The sequence below is a fragment of the Podarcis vaucheri genome (assembly GCF_965113315.1).
Source record: "Podarcis vaucheri genome assembly, chromosome: 9".
NCBI lineage: Eukaryota > Metazoa > Chordata > Lepidosauria > Squamata > Lacertidae > Podarcis > Podarcis vaucheri.
In genome coordinates this window covers 21,644,502-21,671,555 of record NC_138767.1, presented here as the reverse complement: position 1 = coordinate 21,671,555, position 27,054 = coordinate 21,644,502, and the positions used below count along the sequence as shown (strand labels likewise).

Below are 27,054 nucleotides of genomic sequence, written 5' to 3'. Positions count from 1 at the left end.
GGCAATTTTTTTTTAAATTAAGAGCAGAGAAACAACCCTTTTTCATATGATTTTAAAAAATAGAAATCAAAGCAAAATATTAAAACCTTGATTCAGAAAAACAGCTTTTGTGTGAAGAGACTCGCTTCCTAAATCAGGAACTAGATGCAGATGATGCAGAGACATTTGTCTTGTGCGAGGTATTCAGTACGTCCTCCCACCCATTTACACTGTACAATGTGGTTATGGGGTGCCTTTTTGTCCCTACTGCACTGCAGATAAGGAATTGCTATTATTATCATTATTTTTAAAAAAATGTGTGTGAGAGAGTGAGAGACAGAGAACATGCAGCTGTAAACTAGTAATTCAAAAGACCTTTAGAACAGAACAAAGAGATGACAGCTGTACTTCACAGCTGTCTTTCTCTGAAAGCAGCTTTTTCAGAATCTTGGATGCGGCCTGCAGTTACTATAGCAAAATTACTAATATCATTTCCATTAAATTGATGGGAATTGTAGTCCCAAAGCAGCTAGAGACCCAAATTTGGGAAACCTTGCAAAGGGATCTGGAAGGAGTGGCTTCAGTTCTGAAGCCCAGGCAGGAGGGAGGAAGGGCCAGAGTACTCCTCAAGGCAGCAACCCCGCAAGGGGGTACTTGATGTGTGTCATTAGGGGCCTCTTTGCCTTGAGTTGACCCCACAGAAATACAGGCGGGCTGGCACTTAAACTGGTTTTCCCAATGCCTGACCAACCCCTTCATCTGTAATCAATAAAGTTGTGCTGATATTTGACCCAAGCAACGTGTCCCGTGTGTTTATGTCAAGATGGTCATGGGTGATGGGGGCATGAGGGGGGCATGTGGCAGGGCCAAGTTCTCCAAAAGTTGCGACCTCACTACGAGCAGCGTCATCAAGATCAGCTCCGACAGCAGCTCCGATTCCAACAGAAGGATGGAGAGTGATTTCAACTCGTCCCTAGAGTCCCTGTTCAAAAACGACAATGTGATCTTCACCGGCTACGCTTGCGACGATCGGGGTGAGGGGTTGTTTGGGCTTTCTTATCACCATTGTTAATTGCTATCATCTTTAATCACACACAGTGCTAGCCCTGCTGAGAGCAGACTCACGGACCAGAGTCGCCCATGGGGTGGGATCCGCAACGGATGCGTTGCACGGTTTGGAAAAGATTAAAGCAAATTTTCATGGAGGATACGGCTCTTATTTCCTTGAGTGCAATCTAAATGTACGGTGTATTGCACCGCAGCTGAGGACTCTTAACCTTGTGAAATTGCAGTTGTGAAATTGCAGGTGGAAACAAACTGAACGTAGAGGAGTGGCCACATTTCTTGGTGTTGAACTGGGGAAGGGCTATGTTTAGTTGAAAGATAAACCAAATATTTGCAGCAAAACCTTTGTACTTCTAGGAGGACAGACTAGAAGCTCTGAAACAACATAGAGGAAGCAGATACGGTATATTACAAAGCTCAACATCATGAGCACTGCAGGGAAAGTAAGTAGATGATTTCTTTTAAAGTTGTTTTTTCAGCACCAAGATGCATAAATAGCTTTAAAAAATACAAAATAGGCTTATTGTACTATAAGCAGGAGCAATACATTCCTTGAGGTTCATCCAAGAAGTTCTTGGAAGTTTCATCTTAGGGGTTCCTGAAAGTTTCTTCTATTTTCCTCCTCCTGGAACACCATCATTAATACCGAACCAGTGAATGTTAAACATGCTTTCAACTGGGGAGGGAGAAACATCCAGCAAGTTGAAAACTAGCTCAGTGGTCATCAGGGCTTCAATCCTAAATAACTTAACCAGGGAGTAAGCCCTAGTGAAGATTGTAAAAAGATGTCTAATTGTAAGCCACCCTGAGGAATTTGGCTATAGGCAGGGGGTTTTTTTTCAGCTGGAACTCACCAGAACTCAGTTCCGGCACCTCTCAGATGGGTGCCATTGCCATTGTAAGAGAACAAAGGAGGGATTCATGGTGAGTTCCAGCACCTCTTTTTCCAGAAAAATAACACTGGTATTGGGGCGCATATTAAATATTAAACATGCAGAGGATTGCAATGTTAGCTGCGTGGAAAAATAGTATATGATCTTCTGTTATTTCACAGGACATTGAAATCAGAGCTATCACTGTAAACTGTTTTGAGGTTTTGTAGAATCGAGTGGTATATACATTTTATTGGGGGTGGGGGGTTGCCCAGGATAGGATTGCACAGTTACATACAGAAATACTGTTATGACATTCTATTATCTCAGGTCATTAAGTGCAAAGCTGCCGTTGTCTGGGAAGTCAAGAAACCATTTAGTATTGTGGAAATAGAAGTTGCCCCACCTAAGGCACATGAAGTTCGGATTAAGGTAAGAGAGACAAACCAAAAATGGCATTTCTGCAGATTGTTAGTATCTGCACTAGGGATGGAGGAATTTGATTCAGTTTGCACTTAAAGATAAATCTACCTAATTTATGCTTTCAAAAACAATATGAGAATGGGGAAGGGCTGCAGCCCTGGAGGAACAGCTGTTTTGCTTGCAAAAGGTCTGAGGATGAATCACTGGTATCTCCAGGCAGGTGTGGGAGAGTCCCTAGTCTAACTCTCTGGAGAGCTGCTTTAAGTCAATGTGGAAAATGCTGAGCTAGATAGACCAATGGTCTGACTCAGTATAACAACAACAACAACAACAACAACAACAACAACTTGTACCCCACTCATCTGACTGGGTTGCCCAGCCCCTCTGGGTGGCTTCCAACAGAATATTAAAATCACAACAGAATATTAAAATCAGAATATTAACAAAGGTCAACACTAACACTTTGAATTGTGCTTAGAAACACATGGGGAGTCATTGTAGATCTTTATAGCAAACATGTTTATATTAGGAGAAATTTGCACTGAAATCCTGATGAATTTTCCACTGAAATGTGGGAGAGTTTTGGACCCCTGCAAGTTGCTGCAGGCAAGGGATTGTGAGCAATATCGTGAGAGGAGTGTTTCTAGGACCAAGGTGAAACTCAAAAGCTCCCTGTTTACTTTTGCTATTGGATGATGGGTGTCAATTAAAGACTTCCTTTTTCAAAAAACACACAAAAAAACCTGTTAAGTGGAGATCTTTAACCAGTCTGAATTAGATGTGAAATCATTTTCACACATGAAATTATTTTTAATTGCTTTTAAATATTTGTACATGTTGATCTGTTTGTAATTGTTTCTATTATTTAAGTTTTTACTGCGGTATCATTTTGAGATATCTTATGGGAAGCAATTCATGAACTGAATTTTTAAAAATAATATAAAATAAAAAACTTTCTCCTTTAAACCAGATTTTGGCGTCTGGAATCTGTCGCTCCGATGACCATGGGCTGAGTGGGGCAATGCAGGTAAAATTCCCCATTATTCTTGGTCACGAGGCAGCTGGTGTTGTGGAGAGCGTTGGGGAAGGAGTTACCTGTGTGAAACCAGGTAAGGTAAAGCACAGTGCAACCAGAAAATATCAACTCAACAAGGTCAAACGAAACTAGGAGAGCCAACCAACTGGTGGAAGAATGACCGAGAAAGTGTTTTCTTTAGGGAAGGGCAGTCAGCTCTGGGTCAGTGACTAGATTTTTAATGTAAATGCCAGAATTTGGAATCAATTGCTAGTCATTTCTGAATAGGAGTCAGCAACATTATTTCTACTTAACTGGTGATATTATTACTACTACTACTACTACTCTACTACTACTATCACTTGCCAGGGTGGGTCACAACTTGCAGTCAAGAGAATGGGGTAGTCCCTATTCTCAGGTGCCAAAGACCAGGACTGCTATACTGCCAACCCCCCCAAAATGTTGATGAAAGAGGAACTACCAAAAGGGCCCCTTCTACTGATTTGAATGTCCAAGAGCAGGCATCCCCAAACTCAGCTCTTCAGATGTTTAGGGACTACAACTCCCATCATCCCTAGCTAACAGGACCAGTGGTCAGGGATTATGGAAATTGTAGTCCCAAAACATCTGAGGGCTGAGTTTGGGGATGCCTGCCCAAGAGCGTCTTTAGGGTCTGCAGGGGAAGAGACAATATTTCAGCTATTGAGTGATACATTTATTTAGGGAATTAAACACTAAGATGAGCAGCTTGAATTGGGCCAGGAAACAAAGTGGCAACCAGTGGGCATGCATGAACGGTGCAGTCTACACATGCACATTAAAGCAGTGTTTCCCAAACTTTTTTGGGCAACGGCACACCTGTTTAATGAAAAAAATCTCGCGGCACACCACCATTACAGCCCCGTGACGTCAGCGTGCAGCGTCACGCCGGGAGGGACGCACGAAAGTGAAAGTTTTTTTACCTCCCCCTTGCCGGGGAACCTCCAAGCTTTGGGGGTGGGAGGAGGCAGCAGAGCGAGGGACTGAGGGACGGCGGCAACTGAGGCGGCGGCGGCGGCTGTTGTGGTGGTGGCGGCGATAGCGGGCGGAGGAGGGGGCGGCGGCGGGGCTTGAGGAGCCGTCGCCGGGAGTTGCTGCTGCTGTTGTTGTTGCTGCTGCCCGGACATGCCGGCCTCCTCCTCCTCCGCTGTCTCGCGCTCCTCCCTTTTGCACGCGCTGCCCCGCCGCTCGGCACCACCACCGCGGAGCCGCCCCCGGCTCGACGCGGATCCTCGCCGCCGCCGCCTCTCACTGCCTGACTCGCCCGCCTCCCTCCCACGGCACACCAGCCAACGTCTCACGGCACAGTAGTGTGCCGCGGAACACCGGTTGGGAAACACTGCATTAAAGAACCCGCTTCTTGAATTCAACCTGTGCTCCCCACTTCACAGCTAGCTGCACGATGGGCTGCAACGATCATGACATACCCTCCAATATTGCTCAGATGAAAATAGGGACATTTCTCACTTCCCACCTCCAACTGACCCTCCTCAACCCCCCTCCCCAATTTTGTACTGTCCCCCGCCCTCAAAAAAGCATTTCCCAGCAGAGGAAGGGTAAGTGCCATCAGCACTGCACCAATGCAACACTGTACACATGCCCTCCACCATCTTGAGAAAACCCCTTAATCCTGATCGGATTTGATTCTTTGGTAGATTTACAAAAAGAAAAACACACTGCAATAGATAAATTTTTGAAAGGGGCAAGATTAGAAACAGACACACAGAGCATTAAAAAAAAGAAAATCAAGATTCTTTGCACTCCACTTTGGTTGGCTGTCTTGGCTCAGCTCAGCTGTCCCATCACACTGGCCACTGACCATGCTTGCTAGGGTTGATGGGAGTCATAGTCCAGCAACATCTGAAGGACTGAAGGTTCCCCAAGCCTGTGGTATGTACTAGCTTGTCCGAATATTTTAAGCAGGCTAATGATGGTATTTTCATCATTCTCAGGAGACAAAGTCATCCCACTCTTTGCCCCCCAGTGTGGAGAATGCAGCGCATGCAAACATCCCAGAGGCAATCTGTGCAAACTCTGCGAGTGAGTTGGAGTTGTTATTTGAAACAGTATTGGAAACACCAGCAGTGCAAATGTTAGATTAAAGAAAACACAACCCAAAGCACGATTTTCCTTTCTTCATCTTTTAGCCTTGCCGCCTCTGGAGTAATGCCTGATGGCACCAGCAGGTTCACTTACAAAGGCCAGCAGATCCACACCTTTGCTAGAACTAGCACTTTCGCAGAATACACTGTGGTGCATGAGTCTGCGGTGGTCAAAATTGATGCTACAGCTCCTCCAGAAAAAGTGTGTCTGATTGGCTGTGGGTTTTCTACTGGCTATGGTGCTGCCATCAACAGTGCAAAGGTAAGGGTTAAACATTGGTAATGCTTATATTCAGTGTGGGGAAATTGTGGCAGGTCTAGACAGAAAGAGGAGGACAGGTGGACTCTGGGCCTCTGGCACAGAACCAGGTGAAAGCACAGTCTATAGAGTAAATGAATCAAAACAACATAAAATAGCAAAGCCACCAAATACCCACCAATCCACTGGATGTACCCTCATGACCTGAATTCACGTTCTTGCTACAGACGTAGTTCTCCAGCATCTCACCTCTCTCTTGGATGTTTTGAATATCAAAGAGCAATCCCATCCACAACCAATTGCCCAGGGGGAGCACCCTTGCCATCATATACTGAAGGAGAGACCCAAGTACTGCAGGGGGTTGGATTAGATGGTCTCTTCCAACTCTACAATTCTATGATTCTATGATTTCAGGTGGAGTCTGGTTCAACCTGTGCCGTTTTTGGTCTGGGAGGAGTTGGCCTCTCAACTGTCATGGGCTGCAAAGCAGCTGGAGCTTCCCGAATCATCGGAGTCGACATCAACAAGGATAAATTTCCCAAGGCTAAAGAGATGGGAGCTACAGAGTGTGTCAACCCTATGGATTTCAAGAAGCCCATCAATGAAGTGTTGTATGGCTTGACAGACGGTGAAGGTGTTGACTATTCATTTGAAGTGATTGGGCGCACAGACACCATGGTACATGCATGAAGACAGGATTTTACTGTCCTATTTTGAAAAGGGAAGCTGGTATTTCCTGCATTCCTGTTCTTCTGTGGTTCCTATTTTTCACTGGGTTGTGATCCGATAATCTGTTGTAGCAAGGGCCTTGGGTTCTGAGACAGTAGGACATGTCAGAGTTTTAAACATCCTCCACCCATTGATCAGGTAACTTATGGAATAATGTGAGATGGGATTCGGGCATGAGGGGCTCATGAAGGGTGAGATTGATCCTTTTGGGTGATTCTTCTCTCCCACATAAGCCCACTCCCCAGCATCCATTCCCACATTCTTCAGAAGGCCCTTACCATCCAAAAAGGCTTTTCAGGGTGTGCATGTAGCTGGGCAGGGACGCGGGTGGCGCTGTGGGTTAAACCACAGATCCTAGGAATTGCCAGTCAGAAGGTCGGTGGTTCAAATCCCCGCAACGGGGTGAGCTCCCGTTGCTCGGTCCCTTCTCCTGCCAACCTAGCAGTTCGAAAGCACATCAAAGTGCAAGTAGATAAATAGGTACGGCTCTGGTGGGAAGGTAAAAGGCATTTCCATGCGCTGCTCTGGTTCACCAAAAGCGGCTTAGTCATGCTGGCCACATGACCCGGAAGCTGTACGCCGGCTCCCTCGGCCAATAAAGCGAGATGAGCGCTGCAACCCCAGAGTTGGTCACGACTGGACCTAATAGTCAGGGATCCCTTTACCTTTAGCTTTATGTAGCTGGACATGGGAGGAAGAAAAGATAGGGATGTTTTCTTCCATTGCTATTAATATGCTATGAACAGTAAAAAATTTTGAGAGGTCTGACAGTGTCATGGAAGGTGATCATGGATGGTATTTCTCCTTGCCTTCATTCAAGAGTCATGCCTTTGGATTTCCCCCAGACTGCTGCCTTGGCTTCCTGCCATATGAATTATGGGACCAGCGTGGTTGTCGGAGTGCCCCCTTCAGCTTCTGAAATTACCTTCTCTCCAGAACTTATCTTCACGGGGCGCACTTGGAAAGGATCTATATTTGGAGGTATGGGCCTACTAGCTTTCTATCAAGAGAGCACATTTCAAATTCTGAGAGAGTGTTGAGGGCGCCTGTCACAAAATAGCTTGGGGTGGCAGCGGATTGTGCCATGAAATGTCTGTCATGGGGAGCATGGCATAACACAAAATTAGAGAAACACCTTGATTTGTTCATTATTTCCCCACCCCCAGCAAATACTATTTAGAGTTTTTAAAAAATCATGCACTTACCATGTGAAAATACATTTCAGATCTCATGCAGTTTGGCCCTCTGTAGGCTTTCCACGCAAGCTCTTGCCCCATAATTACTACGTTAGTATCTCCTCTATCTCCCACCCACCCACAGATCTGTCATAACATCAAGGCCAATCTCATTGCATAACCCAAGTTCAAAGACAGTTTCAGGCTATAAATTTGTGGGACTTCCAGACCTTTAACCAGCCTTTTGCTGCTTTTTTATGGCATTGTAATTAGAGTACCATATCTTAACTGTGCACTTACTGTTTTCAGGTTGGAAGAGCAAACAAGCTGTCCCCAAGCTGGTTTCAGATTTCATGGGGGGGAAGTTTGCTCTGGATCCACTAATTACCCACACTTTGCCTTTTGATAAAATCAACGAGGGCTTTGAACTGCTGCGTTCAGGAAAAAGGTAAGACCTTTCCCCACCCCCACCCCTCAATATTGTAGTGGAAGAGGCAGGGTGCCATTCTGAGAGTCATAGCCATAGTCATTACACAATCCTCCGCTGGAGTGACTAAAGCTAGGAGGTTGTTTGCGTTGTAGACTAAAAATGGATGTATGGGACTTCCAACACAATGTTGTATTGAAGAGTTTTTCTGTACAATATGGGGGGGGTTGGATCCAGTTCTCCTGACTGCAGTGGCCTGCTGACCTGTCAATCACATGACATCACTATATTGGGTGACCAGGTTTTCCTTTGTAGCATGAGCTGGGCTTGCGTACACATCCCCTAACCCCTCTCCAGTTTAACTCAAGACTCATTCACTCCAACACCCCCCCATAAGACCTAGATTTAAAATGAAGTCTACGCTTTATTCATCTACAAAAAAAAAAAGTGGGCAAAAACAGAGAGATTAGCTTGATCATGGTTAGATTCTAGTACTGAAAGTTGCATGAGCTATTTACGTACAAAGAAACAGAAGACAAAATGGAGAAACGGACACCTCAAAGAATGAAAATGAATAACTAAATGGGACAATGAAACCCATGTAGAAACAACGCAATGTACATCCATGCAAATATGGATGTTCACAAGCAAGACCTCCGCCACAACTGTGGCCGATCCACATCTCATTAGGCTGAGCAACAATTGATTTATAAACTGAAATTGATACTGTTTTGGATGGGGCAATGAAATTACACCCACAAACTGTTTACCTTGATGCTTCTGTTAGGGACAAATATGCATTTATTTCAGCTTCCTGTGATGGCATAAATGAATAGAATCGACTTGTCGTGTTTTTTCTTGTGCAATTCTTTTTCTCGAAAACACTTTTATAGGCTTATCCCCAGGCTTTGTATTTCCTCTTTTTCACACCCTTTTCTTCTCTTTTTTTATCACTTTATTCCTTTATAAATGAAATCCTTCTAATAAAATGTTAACTATAAAAAAGGTTTCCTATTTCTGTACAGGTTCAGACTTCCCTCTCCACCCCCCACTCTGAAAATTACTCACTGTGTTTGCTATATACTCTTCCTTTTTCTGCTCCTCTGACTGTAAGTTGTGGTAGTTGTGTTAATATTGAATTTGAAAACGTTGTAACCCACCTGGAATGCGATGGCAGAGGGTGGATAATAAACAGAATGAATGGATGGTGCTTCAAAGATCACCTTCCCTTAATATCAACCGGATCAAGCCTTTCATTAGAAATTTGTGGGAAGATCTTAAACCTACTGAAATATTAGCCTATTAACATTAAAAATCTAACAGATATTATCACCCTTCCATTTAAAACTGTTTTTTAATGTTTCAGTATTCGCACTGTCCTGGTATTTTAAAGTCCATGGTGAGGAGGAAGAATACAAGACAATGACCTTTGCAAGCTCAGATTGCCACATTGCCTAGTACGACATATGTGAAAATGACTGGACTCTGCAATGTCATCACGTTTTTCCTCCAAATGCAACAGAAGAAAATTACCATAAACACAATCTTAGGTTGTGATTCAAACTATCAATATCCTGTTTATTGAAGCAACAACACAAATAATTTTTATCATGTATTTCAAAGGTGAGAGGTTGGGTAGTTTAGGCAGCTGTCTTATGTATATTTGGGAGCAAGTCACACTCAACCCAGTGGAGTATACATGCTGCAAATCAGTAGCTTCAAATCTCTCTACAGAGATTCCTAAGAATTGGTGGGTACAAAACTACTAGTCTATCTATCAGTGGCAAAGCTAAATAGCCACTGGCTAAATTTCCAGCTTAATCATGTTGATATTTTCACCCCTCCCACTGACAGAATCTCCTGATCTAAAGTTTTGAGAAAGGAGGCAGCGGAAACTGCTATTCTCTTCTTCCGCTCCTGACTGATTGCCTGACTCTGTGTGTGGAGAGAGTCCTATCTATGAAAGCCAGTAGTTCATTAGTTTTTAATAGCTATTAGAAATAAAAGGTGTTATGCTTCACAGCTAGCTTCCGCGTTATTTATACTCTGCATGAGTCTGGTGCTCACAATGCACAGTTGTGGGTCCAGTGCACTGGGACCTGTTTTCCAGGATTGGAAGGTCTCTGAAAGTGCTCCAGTCGCCTAGCCCAGTCGGGGCAGAAACAGTTATTGAGCCCAGTCGCTGCACATTGGTTGAAAGGCATACTGACAAATCATTGATTTTACTTGAATGTCAATATGCTTTAGAAATCAGTCAAGGGCAGCGGGTTTAATATTTGCCTGAAATATAAGGCTTTATTGGGTATTCAGGGTGACAGTGCAAAATGTGTTTAGCAAACCTTTCCACTCATTATAAAGCAAATATATCTGCTAGGGCTCTCTGCAGGGGCAGAATATTTCAGAAGACACGCAGCAGAGGCAGATTTAGGGCATCAAGATGGTTCTGCTGCCTTGGACGCTGAGCATAGTGGGTGTTTCAGGGTGTCTCATCTATAATGTAGTCAACTGAGCAGAACAGAAGGCAAAGGGGGGGGATGCTGGCCTCACACTGGGCATCAATGAAATTTTAAAGACCAAAGTCCGCCCCTGGAATGCTATGTGGGGTAAAACACAAGCAAAACACTGTTATAAACTATGTCAGTCAGGAGACCTATCCACATATGGTAGGAATGCAGATTTGCTGCAGAGTGTTGGAATTCTGTGTTTGCAGAAATTATCAGCTATTGCTGGATGAGCACCCAGTTCTAGCATTACTAAACATTGGGCAACCTGGCGACTTTCAGTTGCTTCATTGGAAACTGGTAGCCCTCAGCAGCCTGAATAGAAGTAGAAAGCTACTGGAAGATGAAGGGCTTTTCGGTGAAAGGCTGGCTTGTTAAGATATGGGTTGTAGCCTCCTTGGAGCACTGGGTGTGTCAAAACAGAGACATTAAAGGTAATAAATTTAATGGAGTAGGATAGCCCTTTCCTTCATATGCAAAGAGAGATGGACACTAGATTCAGCCTCCATTAACACAAATTACATTAGGGAGGAAGGAATGCTATTTGAGAAATACATACTTAGAGATCTCCTGAGAATAGTGAATGAACACAATCTTTGGACAAAATACTTTTATTTCTGTACGATGAATAGCAAATGTGTGCTTTGTATGTCCTATTTTCTTGTTTCATGCTTTACTTTGGGAAAATGTCAATTTTTTAAAAAATTAAGAGCAGAGAAACAACCCTTTTTCATATGATTTTTTAAAATAGAAATCAAAGCAAAATATTAAAACCTTGATTCAGGAAAACAGCTTTTGTGTGAAAAGACTCGCTTCCTAAATCAGGAACTAGATGCAGATGATGCAGAGATATTCGTCTTGTATTCAGTGCACCCTCCAAACCATTTACACTGTACAATGTGGTTATGGGGTGCCTTTTTGTCCCTATTGCACTGCAGATAAGGAATTGGATTTCCAGCCACTGACACAGGATGCGCCCTCCAAAACATTTACATCTGGAAGGAGTGGCTTCAGTTCTGTAGCCCTGGCAGGAGGGAGGGAGGGCGAGAGTACTCCTCAAGGCAGCAACCCCGCAAGGGGTTCGTACTTGATGTGTGTCATTAGGGGCCTCTTTGCCTTGAGTTGACCCCACAGATATACAGGCAGGATGGCACTTAAACTGGTTTTCCCAATGCCTGACCACCCCCTTCATCTGTAATCAATAAAGTCGTGCTGATATTTGACTCAAGCAACGTGTCCCATGTGTTTATGTCAAGATGGTCATGGGTGATGGGGGCATGATGGGGGCATGTCGCGGGGCCAAGTTCCCCCAAAGATGCGACCACACCACAAGCAGCAGCATCAAGATCAGCTCCAATTCCGACGGAGGGATGGAGAGCGATTTCAACTCGTCCCCGGAGTGCCTGTTCAAAAACAACGACGTGATCTTCAACGGCTACGCTTGCGACGATCGGGGTGAGGGGTTGTTTGGGCTTTCTTATCACCATTGTTAATTGCTATCATCTTTAATCACACATAGTGCCAACCCTCCTGATAGCAGACTCACAGCCCAGAGTCGTCCATGGGGTGTGATCCTCAACGGATGCGTTGCACAGTTTGGAAAAGATTAAAGCAAATTTTCATGGAGGATAAGGCTCTTATTTCCTTGAGTGCAATCTAAATATACAGTGTATTGTACCGCAGCTGAGGACTCTTAACCTACTTCCTTCAAAGTTGTGAAATTGCAGGTGGAGTCAAACTGAACATAGAGGAGTGGCCACATCTCTTGACATTGAACTAGGGAAGGATTAACTTTATTTGAAAGATAAGCCAAATATTTGCAGCAGAACCTTTGTACTTCTAGGAGAACAGACTAGAAGTTCTGAAACAACACAGAGGAAGCAGATACGGTAGATTACAAAGCTCAACATCATGAGCACTGCAGGGAAAGTAAGTAGATGATTTCTTTTAAAGTTGCTTTTTCAGCACCAAGATGCACAAATACAAAAAATAAAAATAGGCTAATTGTAAGCCACCCTGAGGAATTTGGCTATAGGTAGGGCTTTTTTTCAGCTGGAACTCACCAGAACTCAATTCCGGCACCTCACAGATGGGTGCCATTGCCATTGTAAGAGAACAAAGGAGGCATTCGTGGTGAGTTCTGGCACCTCATTTTCCAGAAAGCACTGGTATTGGGGCACATATTAAATATTAAACATATTATATTAAATATTACAAAATAGGCTTATTGTACTATAAGCAGGAGCAATACATTCCTTGGGGTTCATCCAAGAAGTTCTTGGAAGTTTCATCCTAGGGGTTCCTGAAAGTTTCTTCTATTTTCCTCCTCCTGGAACACCATCATTAATACCGAACCAGTGAATGTTAAACATGCTTTCAACTGGGGAGGGAGAAACATCCAGCAAGTTGAAAACTAGCTCAGTGGTCATCAGGGCTTCACTCCTAAATAACTTAACCAGGGAGTAAGCCCTAGTGAAGATTGTAAAAAGATGTCTAATTGAAAGCCACCCTGAGGAATTTGGCTATAGGCAGGGGTTTTTTTTTCAGCTGGAACTCACCAGAACTCAATTCCTGCACCTCTCAGATGGGTGCCATTGCCATTATAAGAGAACAAAGGAGGGATTCATGGTGAGTTTTGGCACCTCTTTTTCCAGAAAAAATAGCACTGGCATATTAAATAGTAAATGTGCACAGGATTGCAATGTTAGCTGCTTGGAAAAATAGTATATGATCTTCTGTTATTTCACAGGACATTGAAATCAGAGCTGTCACTGTAAACTGTTTTGAGGTTTTGTAGAATCAAATGGTATATACATATTATTGGGGGTGGGGGGTTGCCCAGGATAGGATTGCACAGTTACATACAGAAATACTGTTATGATATTCTATTATCTCAGGTCATTAAGTGCAAAGCTGCCGTTGTCTGGGAAGTCAATAAACCATTTAGTATTGTGGAAGTAGAAGTTGCCCCACCTAAGGCACATGAAGTTCGGATTAAGGTAAGAGAGACAAACCCAAAATGGCATTTCTGCAGATTGTTAGTATATGCACTAGGGATGGAGGAATTTGATTCAGTTTGCACTTAAAGATAAATCTACCTAATTTATGCTTTCAAAAACAATATGAGAATGGGGAAGGGCTGCAGCCCTGGAGGAACAGCTGTTTTGCTTGCAAAAGTCTGAGGATGAATCCCTGGTATCTCCAGGCAGGTGTGGGAGAGTCCCTAGTCTGACTCTCTGGAGAGCTGCTTCAGTCAATGTGGAAAATGCTGAGCTATATGGACCAATGGTTTGACTCAGCATAACAACAACAACAACAACAACAACAACAACTTGTACCCCACTCATCTGACTGGGTTGCCCAGCCCCTCTGGGTGGCTTCCAACAGAATATTAAAATCACAACAGAATATTAAAATCAGAATATTAACAAAGGTCAACACTAACACTTTGAATTGTGCTTAGAAACACATGGGGAGTCATTGTAGATCTTTATAGCAAACGTGTTTATATTAGGAGAAATTTGCACTGAAATCCTGATGAATTTTCAACAAAAACCTGCAAACTGATGTGGAAATGTGGGGGGGTTCTGAACCCCTGAAAGTTGCTGCAGGAGAGGGATTGTGAGCAATATCATGAGAGGGGTGTTTCTAGGACCAAGGTAAAACTCAAAAGCTCCCTGGTTATATTTGCTATTGGATGATAGGTATCAATTAAAGACTTCCTTTTTCAAAAAACACAAAAAACCCCCAGTTAAGTGGAGATCTTTAACCAGTCTGAATTAGATGTGAAATTGTTTTCACACATGGAATTATTTTTAATTGCTTTTAAATTTTTGTGCATGTTGATGTGTTTGTAATTGTTTCTATTATTTAAGTTTTTACTGCGATATCATTTTGAGATATCTTATGGGAAGCAATTCATGAACTAAATTTGTTAAAATAATATAAAATAAAAAACTTTCTCCTTTAAACCAGATTTTGGCATCTGGAATCTGTCGCTCCGATGACCATGTACTAAGTGGGGCATTGCAGGTAAAATTCCCGATTATTCTTGGTCACGAGGCAGCTGGTGTTGTAGAGAGCGTTGGGGAAGGAGTTACCTGTGTGAAACCAGGTAAGGTAAAGCACAGTGCAACCAGAAAATAACAACTCACCGCATTGGTCAACAAGGATCAAACGAAACTAGGAGAGCCAACCAACTGGTGGAAGAATGACCGAGAAAGTGTTTTCTTTAGGGAAGGGTGGTCAGCTCTGGGCCAATGTCTAGATTTTTAATGTAAATGCCAGAATTTGGAATCAATTGCTAGACATTTCTAGAATCAATTGCTAGACAGCAACATTTTTTTTTTTGCTTAACTGCTGATATTACTACTACTACTAATATCACTTGCCAGGATGGGTCACAAATAGTTAAACCTGCAATATTAATCTAAAACAAATTGCAGTCAAGAGAATAGGGTAGTCCCTATTTTCAGGTGCCAAAGACCAGGACTGCTATACTGCCAACCCCCCAAAATGTTGATGAAAGAGGAACTACCAAAAGGGCCCCTTCTACTGATTTGAATGTCCAAGAGCAGGCACCCCCAAACACAGCCCTCCAGATGTTTTGGGACTACAACTCCCATCATCCCTAGCTAACAGGACCAATGGTCAGGGATGATGGAAATTGTAGTCCCAGAACATCTGGAGGTCTGGGTTTGGGGATGCCTGCCCAAGAGGGTCTGTAGGGGAAGAGACAATATTTCAGCTATTGGGTGATAAATTTGTTTAGGGAATTAAACACTAAGATGAGCAGCTTGAATTGGGCCAGGAAACAAAGTGGCAACCAGTGGGCATGCACGAACGGGGCAGCCTACACATGCACATTAAAGAACCCGCTTCTTGAATTCAACCTGTGCTCCCCACTTCGCAGCTAGCTGCACGATGGGCTGCAACATTCATGACATACCCTCCAACATTGCTCAGATGAAAATAGGGACATTTCTCACTTCCCCCCTCCAACTGACCCTCGTGAACCCCCCTCCCCAATTTTGTACTGTCCCCCGCCCCCCAAAAAGCATTTCCTATCAGAGGAAGGGTAAGTGCCATCAGCACTGCACCAATGAGACACTGTACACATGCCCTCCACCATCTTGAGAAAACCCCTTAATCCTGATCGGATTTGATTCTTTGGCAGATTTACAATAAGAAAAACACACTGCAATAGATAAATTTTAGAAAGGGGCAAGATTAGAAACAGACACACAAAGCATTAAAAAAAAGAAAATCAAGATTCTTTGCACTCCACTTTGGTTGGCTGTCTTGGCTCAGCTCAGCTGTCCCATCACACTGGCCACTGACCATGCTTGCTAGGGTTGATGGGAGTTGTAGTCCAGCAACATCTGAAGGACTGAAGGTTCCCCAAGCCTGTGGTATGTACTAGCTTTTCCTGAATGTTTTAAGCAGGCTAATGATGGTATTTTCATCATTCCCAGGAGACAAAGTCATCCCACTCTTTGCCCCACAATGTGGAGAATGCAGCATATGCAAACATCCCAGAGGCAATCTGTGCAAAATGGGCGAGTGAGTTGAAGTTGTTATTTGCAACAGTATTAGAAACACCAGCAGTGCATATGTTGGGTTAAAAAAAAAACACAACCCAAAGCACGATTTTCCTTTCTTCATCTTTTAGCCTTACCGCCTCTGGATTAATGCACGATGGCACCAGCAGGTTCACTTACAAAGGCCAACAGATCTACAGCTTTGCCAAAACTAGCACCTTCACAGAATACACCGTGGTGCATGAATCTGCGGTGGTCAAAATTGATGCTGCAGCTCCTGCAGAAAAAGTGTGTCTGATTGGCTGTGGGTTTTCTACTGGCTATGGTGCTGCCATCAACAGTGCAAAGGTAAGGGTTAAACATTGGTAATGCTTATATTCAGTGTGGGGAATTTGTGGCAGGTCTAGACAGAAAGAGGAGGACAGGTGGGCTCTGGGCCTCTGGCACAGAACCAGGTGAAAGCACATTCAATACAGTAAATGAATCAAAACAATAAAAAATAGCAAAGCCACTGTTAAGTTGTGGGTTGACATAGCAGCCGGCACAGCGATTTCTTCAAGTAGCTCTTTTATTCTGGTAAGCTGGAAATAAACTGACAGCGAACAGCTCAGCCGGCCTGTATTTATAGTCAGCCGGCTGTCAACATTGTAACCATAACAGCTCAGAGTTCCCGCCTAAAATAACGGACGCGGACCTGAGTGAAAACTATCTACAGACCTGAGTGAAAACTATATACAGTATCCCCCTGTTGGCCCAGGGTGAAACTACACTACATAACACCCCTCCCCACCGAGATAAGGCGTTAGTTACAATCGTAATGGTTTCCTTATATACAGCACTACGCGTAATGGTTCAATTAGGCACAAAAGCATATCGGTTACATTTCCCCTACTTAGACCAACAGTGATACCTGTCCAACAACATAGTCCTTTAAATAAGTTGGGCGCTTGGAAACTCTGCCAGACCGCCGGGGACCGGTAGCCAAGTCCGGAGGGCCACACAGTTCTCGCTGAGGCTGTGGTGCGACCCTAGGTGGCGTTGGAACCAACTCCCCTGGATCCGCTGCTGTGGGTGGAGCCTCCGCAAGTGGAGTGGTCTGAGTCTGTTCTGAAATGGCTTGGTTCGGCTCCACGCTGGCAGTTTGCGAGGGAGGTGTAGGTGGGGCCTCGCCATCTGTACGTGTCTCTTCCGGAGCCGCAAGCGCAGTTGGGGGCACCTCGGTAGTGTCCAAGTCCCCAACCCTGCGCCTAAGCTGGTCTATGTGCCGTCGCCACAAGCGTCCGTCTTCGAGTGCCACCTGGTATGAGCGAGGTCCAGTGACTCCCACTACTGTGGCTGGCACCCAAGGGATGTCCCCCACATAGTTCCGGGCAAAGACCTGGTTTCCTGGGACAAATGACCGTGGTGCGTTGGCACAGCCTGGGGGTTCAGCCACGGCAAAGTCTGGGTGTAGCCGGTCAAGCGGTGACCTGAGGCGGCGGCCCATAAGCAGTTCAGCAGGGCTCCTCCCTGTGGCCGCATGAGGGGTGATGTGTTGCACGAACAAGTATTCGGCAACCCGCTCATGCCAGTCTCCCCGGTCCAGGCGCGCCAGTGCCTCTTTTGTCGAGCGCACCATTCTTTCTGCTTGCCCGTTGCTGGATGGATGAAAAGGTGCTGTTAGGGCATGGCGGATGCCCAGTCCCAAAAGATACCGCTCAAACATGCCTGACGTGAACTGCGGTCCGTTGTCAGAGACCAGGACATCAGGACACCCATGCATTGCAAACAGGCCTCGCAGCACCCGGATGACAGCTTCGGTAGTGGTGGAGGGCATCAGGGCGACCTCCAGCCATTTGGAATAGGCGTCCACCACTACCATAAAGGTCCGGCCGTGAAAGGGGCCAGCCAGATCGATGTGCACCCTCAACCAGGGTGTCTTTGGCGTCTCCCAGGTGTGTCCCTTAGCTGCCAGTGGTGCAGGCCTCGACTCTTGGCACGCTTGGCAGGCGGACACCCAGGCAGTGATGGCATCGTCCATATTAGGCCACCAGACGTAACACCGAGCCAACGCCTTCATTTTGACAATTCCTGGGTGGCCAACGTGCAGAGCCTCCAGGACGCGCTGACGGAGTCCCTGGGGAATCACGACGCGGTCTCCCCACAGCAGACAGCCGCGATGAGCTGAGAGTTCATGTTGTCTGGTTGCGAAGGGCTGGAACTCCGATGCAAAAGGCCCTTGTGGCCACCCCCTCCACACCCAGTTGAGCACCCGGCTGATGGTGCGATCCTGGGCAGACGCGGAGGCCACAGTGGCAGCCGATACAGGCGCTGTCGGAAGATCCTCAATCAGAAGGAGCGATGAAGCTGGAGCCGGGTCTTCCACAAATGCTGGAAGAGGGCAACGGCTGAGGGCGTCGGCATGGCCCATCGATTTCCCCGGGCGATGGATGAGCCGGTAGTGGTAGGCAGCCAGGAAAACAGTCCATCGCAGCATGCGTGGTGAGAGGACCGGTGGAGTTGGACGATCACCGGCGAGGAGGCCCAGGAGTGGCTTGTGGTCAGTGATGAGGTCAAAAGTCCTGCCATAGAGGTATTCATGGAACCTCTTCACTCCAGCCACAAGTGCCAATGCCTCCTTGTCGAGCTGGCTGTAATTCCGTTCCGTCGGAGATAGTGTCCTGGAAAAGTAGGCGAGCGGTGCTTCTCTTCCATCTGGAAAACGGTGACTAAGGACAGCACCGATGCCAAAAGGTGAGGCGTCGCAGGCAAGGACCAGCGGCCTGGATTCACTGTACTGTACCAGCACACTGTCTGAAGAAAGGAGAGCCTTGACCGCGTTGAAAGCCGCCGTCTCCCGATGACCCCAGGCCCAAGGCGTCTTAGTGCTAAGGAGTCGGTGAAGAGGCTCAGCCACTGTGGCTTTGTGGGGCAGGAACATGTTATAAAAGTTCAGCAGCCCCAGGAATGCCTGCAACTCCGTTTTGTTTTTTGGGGTGGGGGCCTGCTGGATAGCGCGGATCTTGGATGTGGTTGGATGAAGGCCGGAGGCATCGATAAGATAGCCCAGGAACTCTACCTGTGAAACGGCAATCTGGCACTTCTCCCTCTTTACCTTGAGCCCGGCCTCCTGGAACCTGGTCAGCACGGCACGGAGGCGCTCGAACAGCTGCTGGTGTGAGTCTGCAGACACCAAGACGTCATCAAAATATGGTACCACGCCCGGAAGCCCTTGCAGGAGACGCTCCATAAGGCTTTGGAAGATGCCAGGAGCCACACTCACCCCGAACTGCAACCGGCGGCAATGGAATGCCCCCCGGTGGGTGACGATCGTCTGGGCCTCAGCAGTGGCATCATCGACAGGCAGTTGTTGATAGGCTTGGGCAAGGTCCAGCTTAGCGAAGACCTTACCCTCACCCAGGGATTGCAGCAGGTGGTGGACAACAGGAACCGGATAAGCGTGCTGCTGAAGTGCCTTGTTAATCGTGCACTTGTAGTCAGCGCAGATTCTCACCGACCCATCTGGCTTGACAGGCGTGACGATGGGGGTTTCCCACTTTGCGTGGTCAACCGGCTCCAAAACTCCTTGGGCGATCAGTTTGTCCAGTTGTTCGTCCACCTTAGCCTTGAGAGCAAAGGGAACCCAGCGTGGCTTTAGCTTGATGGGGGCGACTTGTGGATCAAGGCTAAAGGAGATGGGCGTACCTGTATATTGCCCCAAGGTGCCGTCAAAAACCTCGGCAAAGTCTTTGACCAGACCCTCAGTCTCTGCGTTAGAGATGCAGTTGATGCCGGTGATTTCCAGGCCGAGGGCATCAAACCAGTCTAGCCCTAGGAGGCTTGGCCGCTGACCTTCGACCACCACCAACCGGAGCAGGCCCGAAAAATCCTTGAAGGCGATCCGGAACCGGCCAACGCCTACCACGGGAATGTCGTTTCCCTGGTAGTCTCTCAGGTGTACGCGGTGAGAGTCGAGTTGCCTTTTGGACACTCTGGGTACCAGTCTTTTGAGGGTGCTCCATGACACGATGGACAGGGCAGACCCGGTGTCGATCTCCATGTCACATGGAGCTCCTTCAATGAGCACCGTGACGTTCAGCTTGCGTCGCGTCGACGAGTCGGTTTGGCCAATCGTGGTTCCAAACGGGCAGCGGCAGTTGGTGAGAGCGAAACAACTTTCCTTGGCAGACTGGAGTGAAGACTTGGACTTGCGAGTCGATGAAGGGGGGGTGTCAGACGGAGCCGATCGGCAGACCTTAGCGATGTGGCCCCTTCTGGAACACTTCCTACAGATGGCATCTCTGAATCGACACTTGGCACGGGAATGGTTGCCTCCGCAACCATTGGGTTGCGGAGTTCTGTTGGAACTTCCTGCGCTCCCGCTTTGTCTGGTGCACATCATCGTCTTCACTGGAGGATGCCTCATCACTGCTGGCCTCTTCATGATGCACCGGAACTGGCTCCCTAGCAAGACGCGGGCTGCTGGACTTGCGGATCTCCTGAGCGGAGCGTTCAGCAGCTTCTGAGGCCACAGCCTCCTCAATGGCTTTCTGTAGCGTGAGGTCTGGCTTGGCTAGGAGACGCCGTTGCAGATGGATGTCCCGGACCCCGCAGACGATTCGATCCATCGGGGCATTGTTTAAGTCTCGGAACTCACAGTGCATTGCAGCCTGTCGCAGGGCGGTGGTGTAGTTGTTGATTGACTCCCCCTCTGCCTGGTTCCGGTGGTAGAACGCATGGCGGGCAGCAATCTTGGACGGCTTTGGTGCGTAGTGGCTGCGGAGCTTCTCTTGGATCGTGTCCCATGGTGTTTCCTGGACTGCTTCAGGTGCAACCAATGCTCGGGCCGTCTCAAACACCTCAGGCCCACAGAGGCTGAGGAATAGGCCCCGCTTCCGATCCTTTGATACCGCTGTCAGCTCGTTGGCTTGGAGGTAGCAGTCGAACCGAGCGAGGTAGGAGTCCCATGATTCAGATGCTGGCGCAAACGGCGGTAGAGGCACAAGTGAAGCCATGATTCCGATGCCGGCGTGAAGGGCGATGGATGGAACACAGTGCTCCAGCCAGAACAGTCAGCTCTGAATTGGTTCTGCCCAGTGATTTCGCTCAGTGATTTCGCTCAGTGATTTCGCTCAGTGATTTCGCTCTGTGATTCAGCTCAGTTCAGAGGCTGGCCGCATCTGGCTGTGCTCTGATGTCCATCCATCCCATCCTCGTCGCCAGTGTTAAGTTGTGGGTTGACATAGCAGCCGGCACAGCGATTTCTTCAAGTAGCTCTTTTATTCTGGTAAGCTGGAAATAAACTGACAGCGAACAGCTCAGCCGGCCTGTATTTATAGTCAGCCGGCTGTCAACATTGTAACCATAACAGCTCAGAGTTCCCGCCTAAAATAACGGACGCGGACCTGAGTGAAAACTATCTACAGACCTGAGTGAAAACTATATACAGTATCCCCCTGTTGGCCCAGGGTGAAACTACACTACATAACAGCCACCAAATACCCACCAATCCACTGGATGTACCCTCATGACCTGCACTCATGTTCTTGCTACAGACGTAGTTCTCCAGCATCCCACCTCTCTCTTGGATGCTTTGAACATCAAGGAGCAATCCCATCCACAACCAATTGCCCAGGGGAACACCCTTGCCATCATATACCGAAAGAGAGAGACAAGTAGTGCAGGGGGTTGGATTAGATGGTCTCTTCCAACTCTACAATTCTATGATTCTATGATTTCAGGTGGAGCCTGGTTCAACCTGTGCCGTTTTTGGTCTGGGAGGAGTTGGCCTCTCAACTGTCATGGGCTGCAAAGCAGCTGGAGCTTCCCGAATCATCGGGGTCGACATCAACAAGGATAAATTTCCCAAAGCTAAAGAGATGGGAGCTACAGAGTGTGTTAACCCTCTGGATTTCAAGAAGCCCATCAATGAAGTGTTGTATGGCTTGACAGACGGTGAAGGTGTTGACTATTCATTTGAAGTGATTGGGCGCACAGACACCATGGTACATGCATGAAGACAGGATTTTACTGTCCTATTTTGAAAAGGGAAGCTGGAATTTCCTGCATTCCTGTTCTTCAGTGGTTCCTATTTTTCACTGGGTTGTGATCCGATAATCTGTTGCAGCAAGGGCCTTGGGTTCTGAGACAGTAGAACATGTCAGAGTTTTAAACATCCTCCACCCATTGATCAGGTAACTTATGGAATAATGTGGGATGGGACTCAGGCATGAGGGACTCATGGAGGGGTGAGAATGATCCTTTTGGGTGATTCTTCTCTCCCACATAAGCCCACCCCCCCCAGCATCCCTTCCCACATTCTTCAGAAGGCCCTCACAATCCAAAAAGACTTTTCAGGGTGTGCATGTAGCTGGACAGGGATGTGGGTGGCGCTGTGGGTTAAACCACAGAGCCTTGGAATTGCTAGTCAGAAGGTCAGCGGTTCAAATCCCCGCAATGGGGTGATCTCCCGTTGCTCAGTCCCGTCTCCTGCCAACCTAGCAGTTCGAAAGCACGTCAAAGTGCAAGTAGATAAATAGGTACGGCTCTGGCGGGATGGTAAACGGTGTTTCCGTGCGCTGCTCTGGCTTGCCAGAAGCGGCTTATTCATGCTGGCCACATGACCTGGAAGCTGTACGCCGGCTCCCTCGGCCAATAAAGCGAGACGAGCGCCGTAACCCCAGAGTCGGTCACAACTGGACATAATGGTCAGGGATCCCTTTACCTTTACCTTTATGTAGCTGGACGTGGGAGGAAGAAAAGATAGGGATGTTTTCTTCCATTGCTATAAATATGCTTTCAACAGTAAAATCTTTGAGAGGTCTGACTGTTTCATGGGAGGTGATCATGGATGGTATTTCTCCTTGGCTTGATTCAAGAGTCATGCCTTTGGATTTCCCCCAGACTGCTGCCTTGGCTTCCTGCCATATGAATTATGGGACCAGCGTGGTTGTCGGAGCACCCCCTTCAGATTCTGAAATTACCTTCTCTCCAGCACTTATCTTCACGGGGCGCAGTTGGAAAGGATCTATATTTGGAGGTATGGGCCTACTAGCTTTCTATCAAAAGGGCACATTTCAAATTCTGAGAGAGTGTTGAGGCCGCCAGTCACAAAATAGCTTGGGGTGGCAGCGGGTTGTGCCATAAAATGTCTGTCATTGAGAGCATGGCATAACACAAAATTAGAGAAACACCTTGATTTATTCCCTACCCCCAGGAATTACAATTTAGATTTTTTTTAAAAATCATGCACTTACCAAGTGAAAATACATTTAAGATCTCATGCAGTTTGGCCCTCTGTAGGCTTTCCACGCAAACTCTTGCCCCATAATTACTACGTTAGTATCTCCTCTATCTCCCTCCCTCCCACCCACAGATCTGTCATAACATCAAGGTCAATCTCATTGCATAACCCAAGTTCAAAGACGGTTTCAGGCTATAAATTTGTAGGACTGCCAGACCTTTAACCAACATTTTGCTCCTTTTTTATGGCATTATAATTAGAGTACCATATCTTAACTGTGCACTTACTGTTTTCAGGTTGGAAAAGCAAAGAAGCTGTCCCCAAGCTGGTTTCAGATTTCATGGGGGGGGAGTTTGCTCTGGATCCACTAATTACCCACACATTGCCTTTTGATAAAATTAACGAGGGCTTTGAACTGCTGCGTTCAGGAAAAAGGTAAGACTTTTCCCCACCCCTCAATATTGTAGTGGAAAAGGCAAGGTGCCGTTCTGAGAGTCATAGCCATAGTCATTATAAGATTACGCAATCCTCCGCTGGAGTGACTAAAGCTAGGAGGTTGTTTGCGTTGTAGACTAAAAATGGATGTATGGGACTTCCAACACAATGTTGTATTGAAGAGTTTTTCTGTACAATATGTGGGGGGGGGGATTGGATCCAGTTCTCCTGACTGCAGTGGCCTGCTGACCTGTCAATCACATGATATCACTATATTGGGTGACCAGGTTTTCCTTTGTAGTGTGAGCTGGGCTTGCGTACACATCCCCTAACCCCTCTCCAGTTTAACTCAAGACTCATTCACTCCAAACCCCCCCCATAAGACCTAGATTTAAAATGAAGTCTACGCTTTATTCATCTAAAAAAAAATGTGGCCAAAAAAACCCAAAAACAGAGAGATTAGCTTGATCATGATTAGATTCTAGTACTGAAAGTTGCATGAGCTATTTACGTACAAAGAAACAGAAGACAAAATGGGGAAACGGACACCTCAAAGAATGAAAATGAATAACTAAATGGGACAATGAAACCCATGTAGAAACAACGCAATGTACATCCATGCAAATATGGATGTTCACAAGCAAGACCTCCGCCACAACTGTGGCCGATCCACATCTCATTAGGCTGAGCAACAATTGATTTATAAACTGAAATTGATACTGTTTTGGATGGGGCAATGAAATTACACCCACAAACTGTTTACCTTGATGCTTCTGTTAGGGACAAATATGCATTTATTTCAGCTTCCTGTGATGGCATAAATGAATAGAATCAACTTGTTGTGTTTTTTCTTGTGAAATTCTTTTTCTTGGAATCACTTTTATAAGCTTATCACCTAGCTTCTTATTTCCTCTTTTTCACACCCTTTTCTTCTCTTTTTCTTTTATCACTTTATTCCTTTATAAATGAAATCCTTCTAATAAAATGTTAACTATAAAAAAGGTTTCCTATTTCTGTACAGGTTCAGACTTCCTTCTCCACCCCCCACTCTGAAAATTACTCACTGTGTTTGCTATCTACTCTTCCTTTTTCTGCTCCTCTGACTGTAAGTTGTGGTAGTTGTGTTAATATTGAATTTGAAAACGTTGTAACCCACCTGGAATGCGATGGCAGAGGGTGGATAATAAACAGAATGAATGGATGGTGCTTAAAAGATCACCTTCCCTTAATATCAACTGGATCAAGCCTTTCATTAGAAATTGTGGGAAGATCTTAAACCTACTGAAATATTAGCCTATTAACATTAAAAATCTAGCAGATATTATCACCCTTCCATTTAAAACTGTTTCTTATTGTTTCAGTATTCGCAGTGTCCTGGTGTTTTAAAGTCCATGGTGAGGAGGAAGAATACAAGACAATGACCTTTGCAAGCTCAGATTGCCACATTGCCTAGTAGGACATATGGGAAAATGACTGGACTCTGCAATGTCATCACGTTTTTCCTCCAAATGCAACAGAAGAAAATTACCATAAACACAATCTTAGGTTGTGATTCAAACTATCAATATCCTGTTTATTGAAGCAACAACACAAATAATTTTTATCATGTATTTCAAAGGTGAGAGGTTGGGTAGTTTAGGCAGCTGTCTTATGTATATTTGGGAGCAAGTCACACTCAACCCACTGGAGTATACATGCTGCAAATCAGTAGCTTCAAATCTCTCTACAGAGATTCCTAAGAATTGGTGGGTACAAAACTACTAGTCTATCTATCAGTGGCAAAGCTAAATAGCCACTGGCTAAATGCCCGGCTTAAGCATGTTGATATTTTCACCCCTTCCACTGACAGAATCTCCTAATCTAAAGTTTTGAGAAAGGAGGGGGCGGAAACTGCTATTCTCTTCTTCCGCTCCTGACTGATTGCCTGACTCTGTGTGTGGAGAGAGTCCTATCTATGTAGTGACTAGATGGCTGAATGGGAGATGTAATACTCATGAAAGCCAGTAGTTTGTTAGTTTTTAGTAGCTATCAGAAATAAAAGGTGTCATGCTTCACAGCTAGCTTCCGCAAAGTATTGGAAGACACAAGATCTACCCACCTTGGAAGAATGGCAGATGAAGGTGATGGACTACATGGAACTGGCGGAAATGACTGGCAGAATCCGAGACCAGGGAGAAGAGTCGGTGGAAGAAGATTGGAAGAAATTTAAAGACTATTTACAGAAATACTGCAAAATTAATGAATGTTGGTATGAGGTTGGAATGAAGTTAGGTGGTTTTAGCAGCAATGTTTCAAATGAGTATGTAAAAATGGATTGTTAACAGGTGAGAATTTAAAGTTATAATATATTAAGTTAAAGGATTAAGATAAAAACAAAGAGGGAAAGGATTTGCTGAATTAACTAATTGAACTGGAATACAAAAAAGGGAGGTGTGAGGAGGTCAGGGAAACAAGTAAACGAAAGACAAGATATGGAAAGATTGATTTGTTTTTAAGTGTTTTTATTTTTCTGTATTTTGTACTTTTTCTTTTCTTTCTTTTTTCCTTTTCTTATTTTTGTAATCTTTTCTGAAACTTTAATAAATATCATTTTTTTAAAAAAAGAGAGAGATTTCTTGTGACTTGGCTGAGCCAAAAGTTCTCCAGGACAAAGGATAGTGGGATAAAGGGCACTTCCATACTGTTGCTACTTTTGGATGGGATTGAATCACATCCTGGAATATCCTGGCTGTGGATCCAACTTTTTGCAGTAAGGAAGGTGATGGAGAAATGCAACAGAGACTGCAGATTAACACTTGCTTGATGCAATGTTATCTAATCTCTCCACAAACAAATCAGGCTGAATGCTCATTAGTTTGTCCAGATTAAGGTGGTTGGGGGCCTTGGTGCAATACCCCCCCAAGCCCCCTTCCTCCCAACAAAGGAATGCATTAAATAAGGTATCACCCAAAAAAAGTATTGTAGTATCTCATAGTCCTTAACTCTTTCTTTGTGTTAGAGCACAGTGGGTGTTTTGGGCACCGCAATCTCACAGAATCTTGCACCGCAAAAGTGTGCCTCGGAAACGACAATATTAGTGAAAAGAACATACAGAAATGCCTTGTATTGTTATATTATATTGCTTGCAAAAATGTGCATCACTCAAAACTGCAAACAAAAAAGTGTGACTAGCAGATAAGAAAAACTACAAAGAATTTGGCTGCCATTGTGGTACAAAGGAAACACCATGCTTTCCAGATTTGTCAATGGGATTACAGAGGTGTCCTTCCAC

The 27,054-nt window shown here is 45.5% G+C and overlaps 3 protein-coding genes across 9 annotated transcripts in view; 2 read left to right on the top strand and 1 right to left on the bottom strand.

The window, feature by feature from the left end:
- LOC309540292 (uncharacterized protein C4orf17) overlaps window positions 1-27,054 on the bottom strand; it is a 166,003-nt gene that overhangs the window by 51,589 nt on the left and 87,360 nt on the right. Inside the window, exon 1 of one of the 4 annotated variants that reach the window (XM_082237059.1) lies at window positions 9,154-9,402. The exons of the other annotated variants lie outside the window; for them this stretch is intronic. The gene's annotated coding sequence lies outside the window, so the exon portion shown is untranslated. Of the gene's footprint in view, window positions 1-9,153; window positions 9,403-27,054 lie in introns of those variants that run through there. 4 annotated transcript variants of the gene reach the window in all.
- LOC309540287 (alcohol dehydrogenase 1B-like) lies at window positions 1,341-25,258 on the top strand. Of its 4 annotated transcripts, none has more exons than XM_082237034.1 (9): window positions 1,341-1,487; window positions 2,247-2,348; window positions 3,310-3,448; window positions 5,346-5,433; window positions 5,541-5,757; window positions 6,169-6,432; window positions 7,329-7,464; window positions 7,968-8,106; window positions 25,145-25,258. In XM_082237034.1, exons 1-9 carry the CDS (start codon window positions 1,470-1,472, stop codon window positions 25,167-25,169), a joined length of 1,128 nt encoding a protein of 375 aa, XP_082093160.1. In that variant the 5' UTR covers window positions 1,341-1,469; the 3' UTR covers window positions 25,170-25,258. The 4 variants fall into 4 exon arrangements, with proteins under 4 accessions (XP_082093160.1, XP_082093162.1, XP_082093161.1 ...); XM_082237036.1 differs by lacking the exon at window positions 25,145-25,258 and adding an exon at window positions 23,829-24,502 and having other exon boundaries at window positions 7,968-8,157; XM_082237035.1 differs by lacking the exon at window positions 25,145-25,258 and adding an exon at window positions 12,430-12,514.
- On the top strand, window positions 12,425-25,278 carry LOC309540288 (alcohol dehydrogenase 1B-like). The gene is made up of 9 exons (XM_082237037.1): window positions 12,425-12,515; window positions 13,484-13,585; window positions 14,562-14,700; window positions 16,061-16,148; window positions 16,258-16,474; window positions 21,847-22,110; window positions 23,009-23,144; window positions 23,645-23,783; window positions 25,145-25,278. Exons 1-9 carry the CDS (start codon window positions 12,498-12,500, stop codon window positions 25,167-25,169), a joined length of 1,128 nt encoding a protein of 375 aa, XP_082093163.1. The 5' UTR covers window positions 12,425-12,497; the 3' UTR covers window positions 25,170-25,278.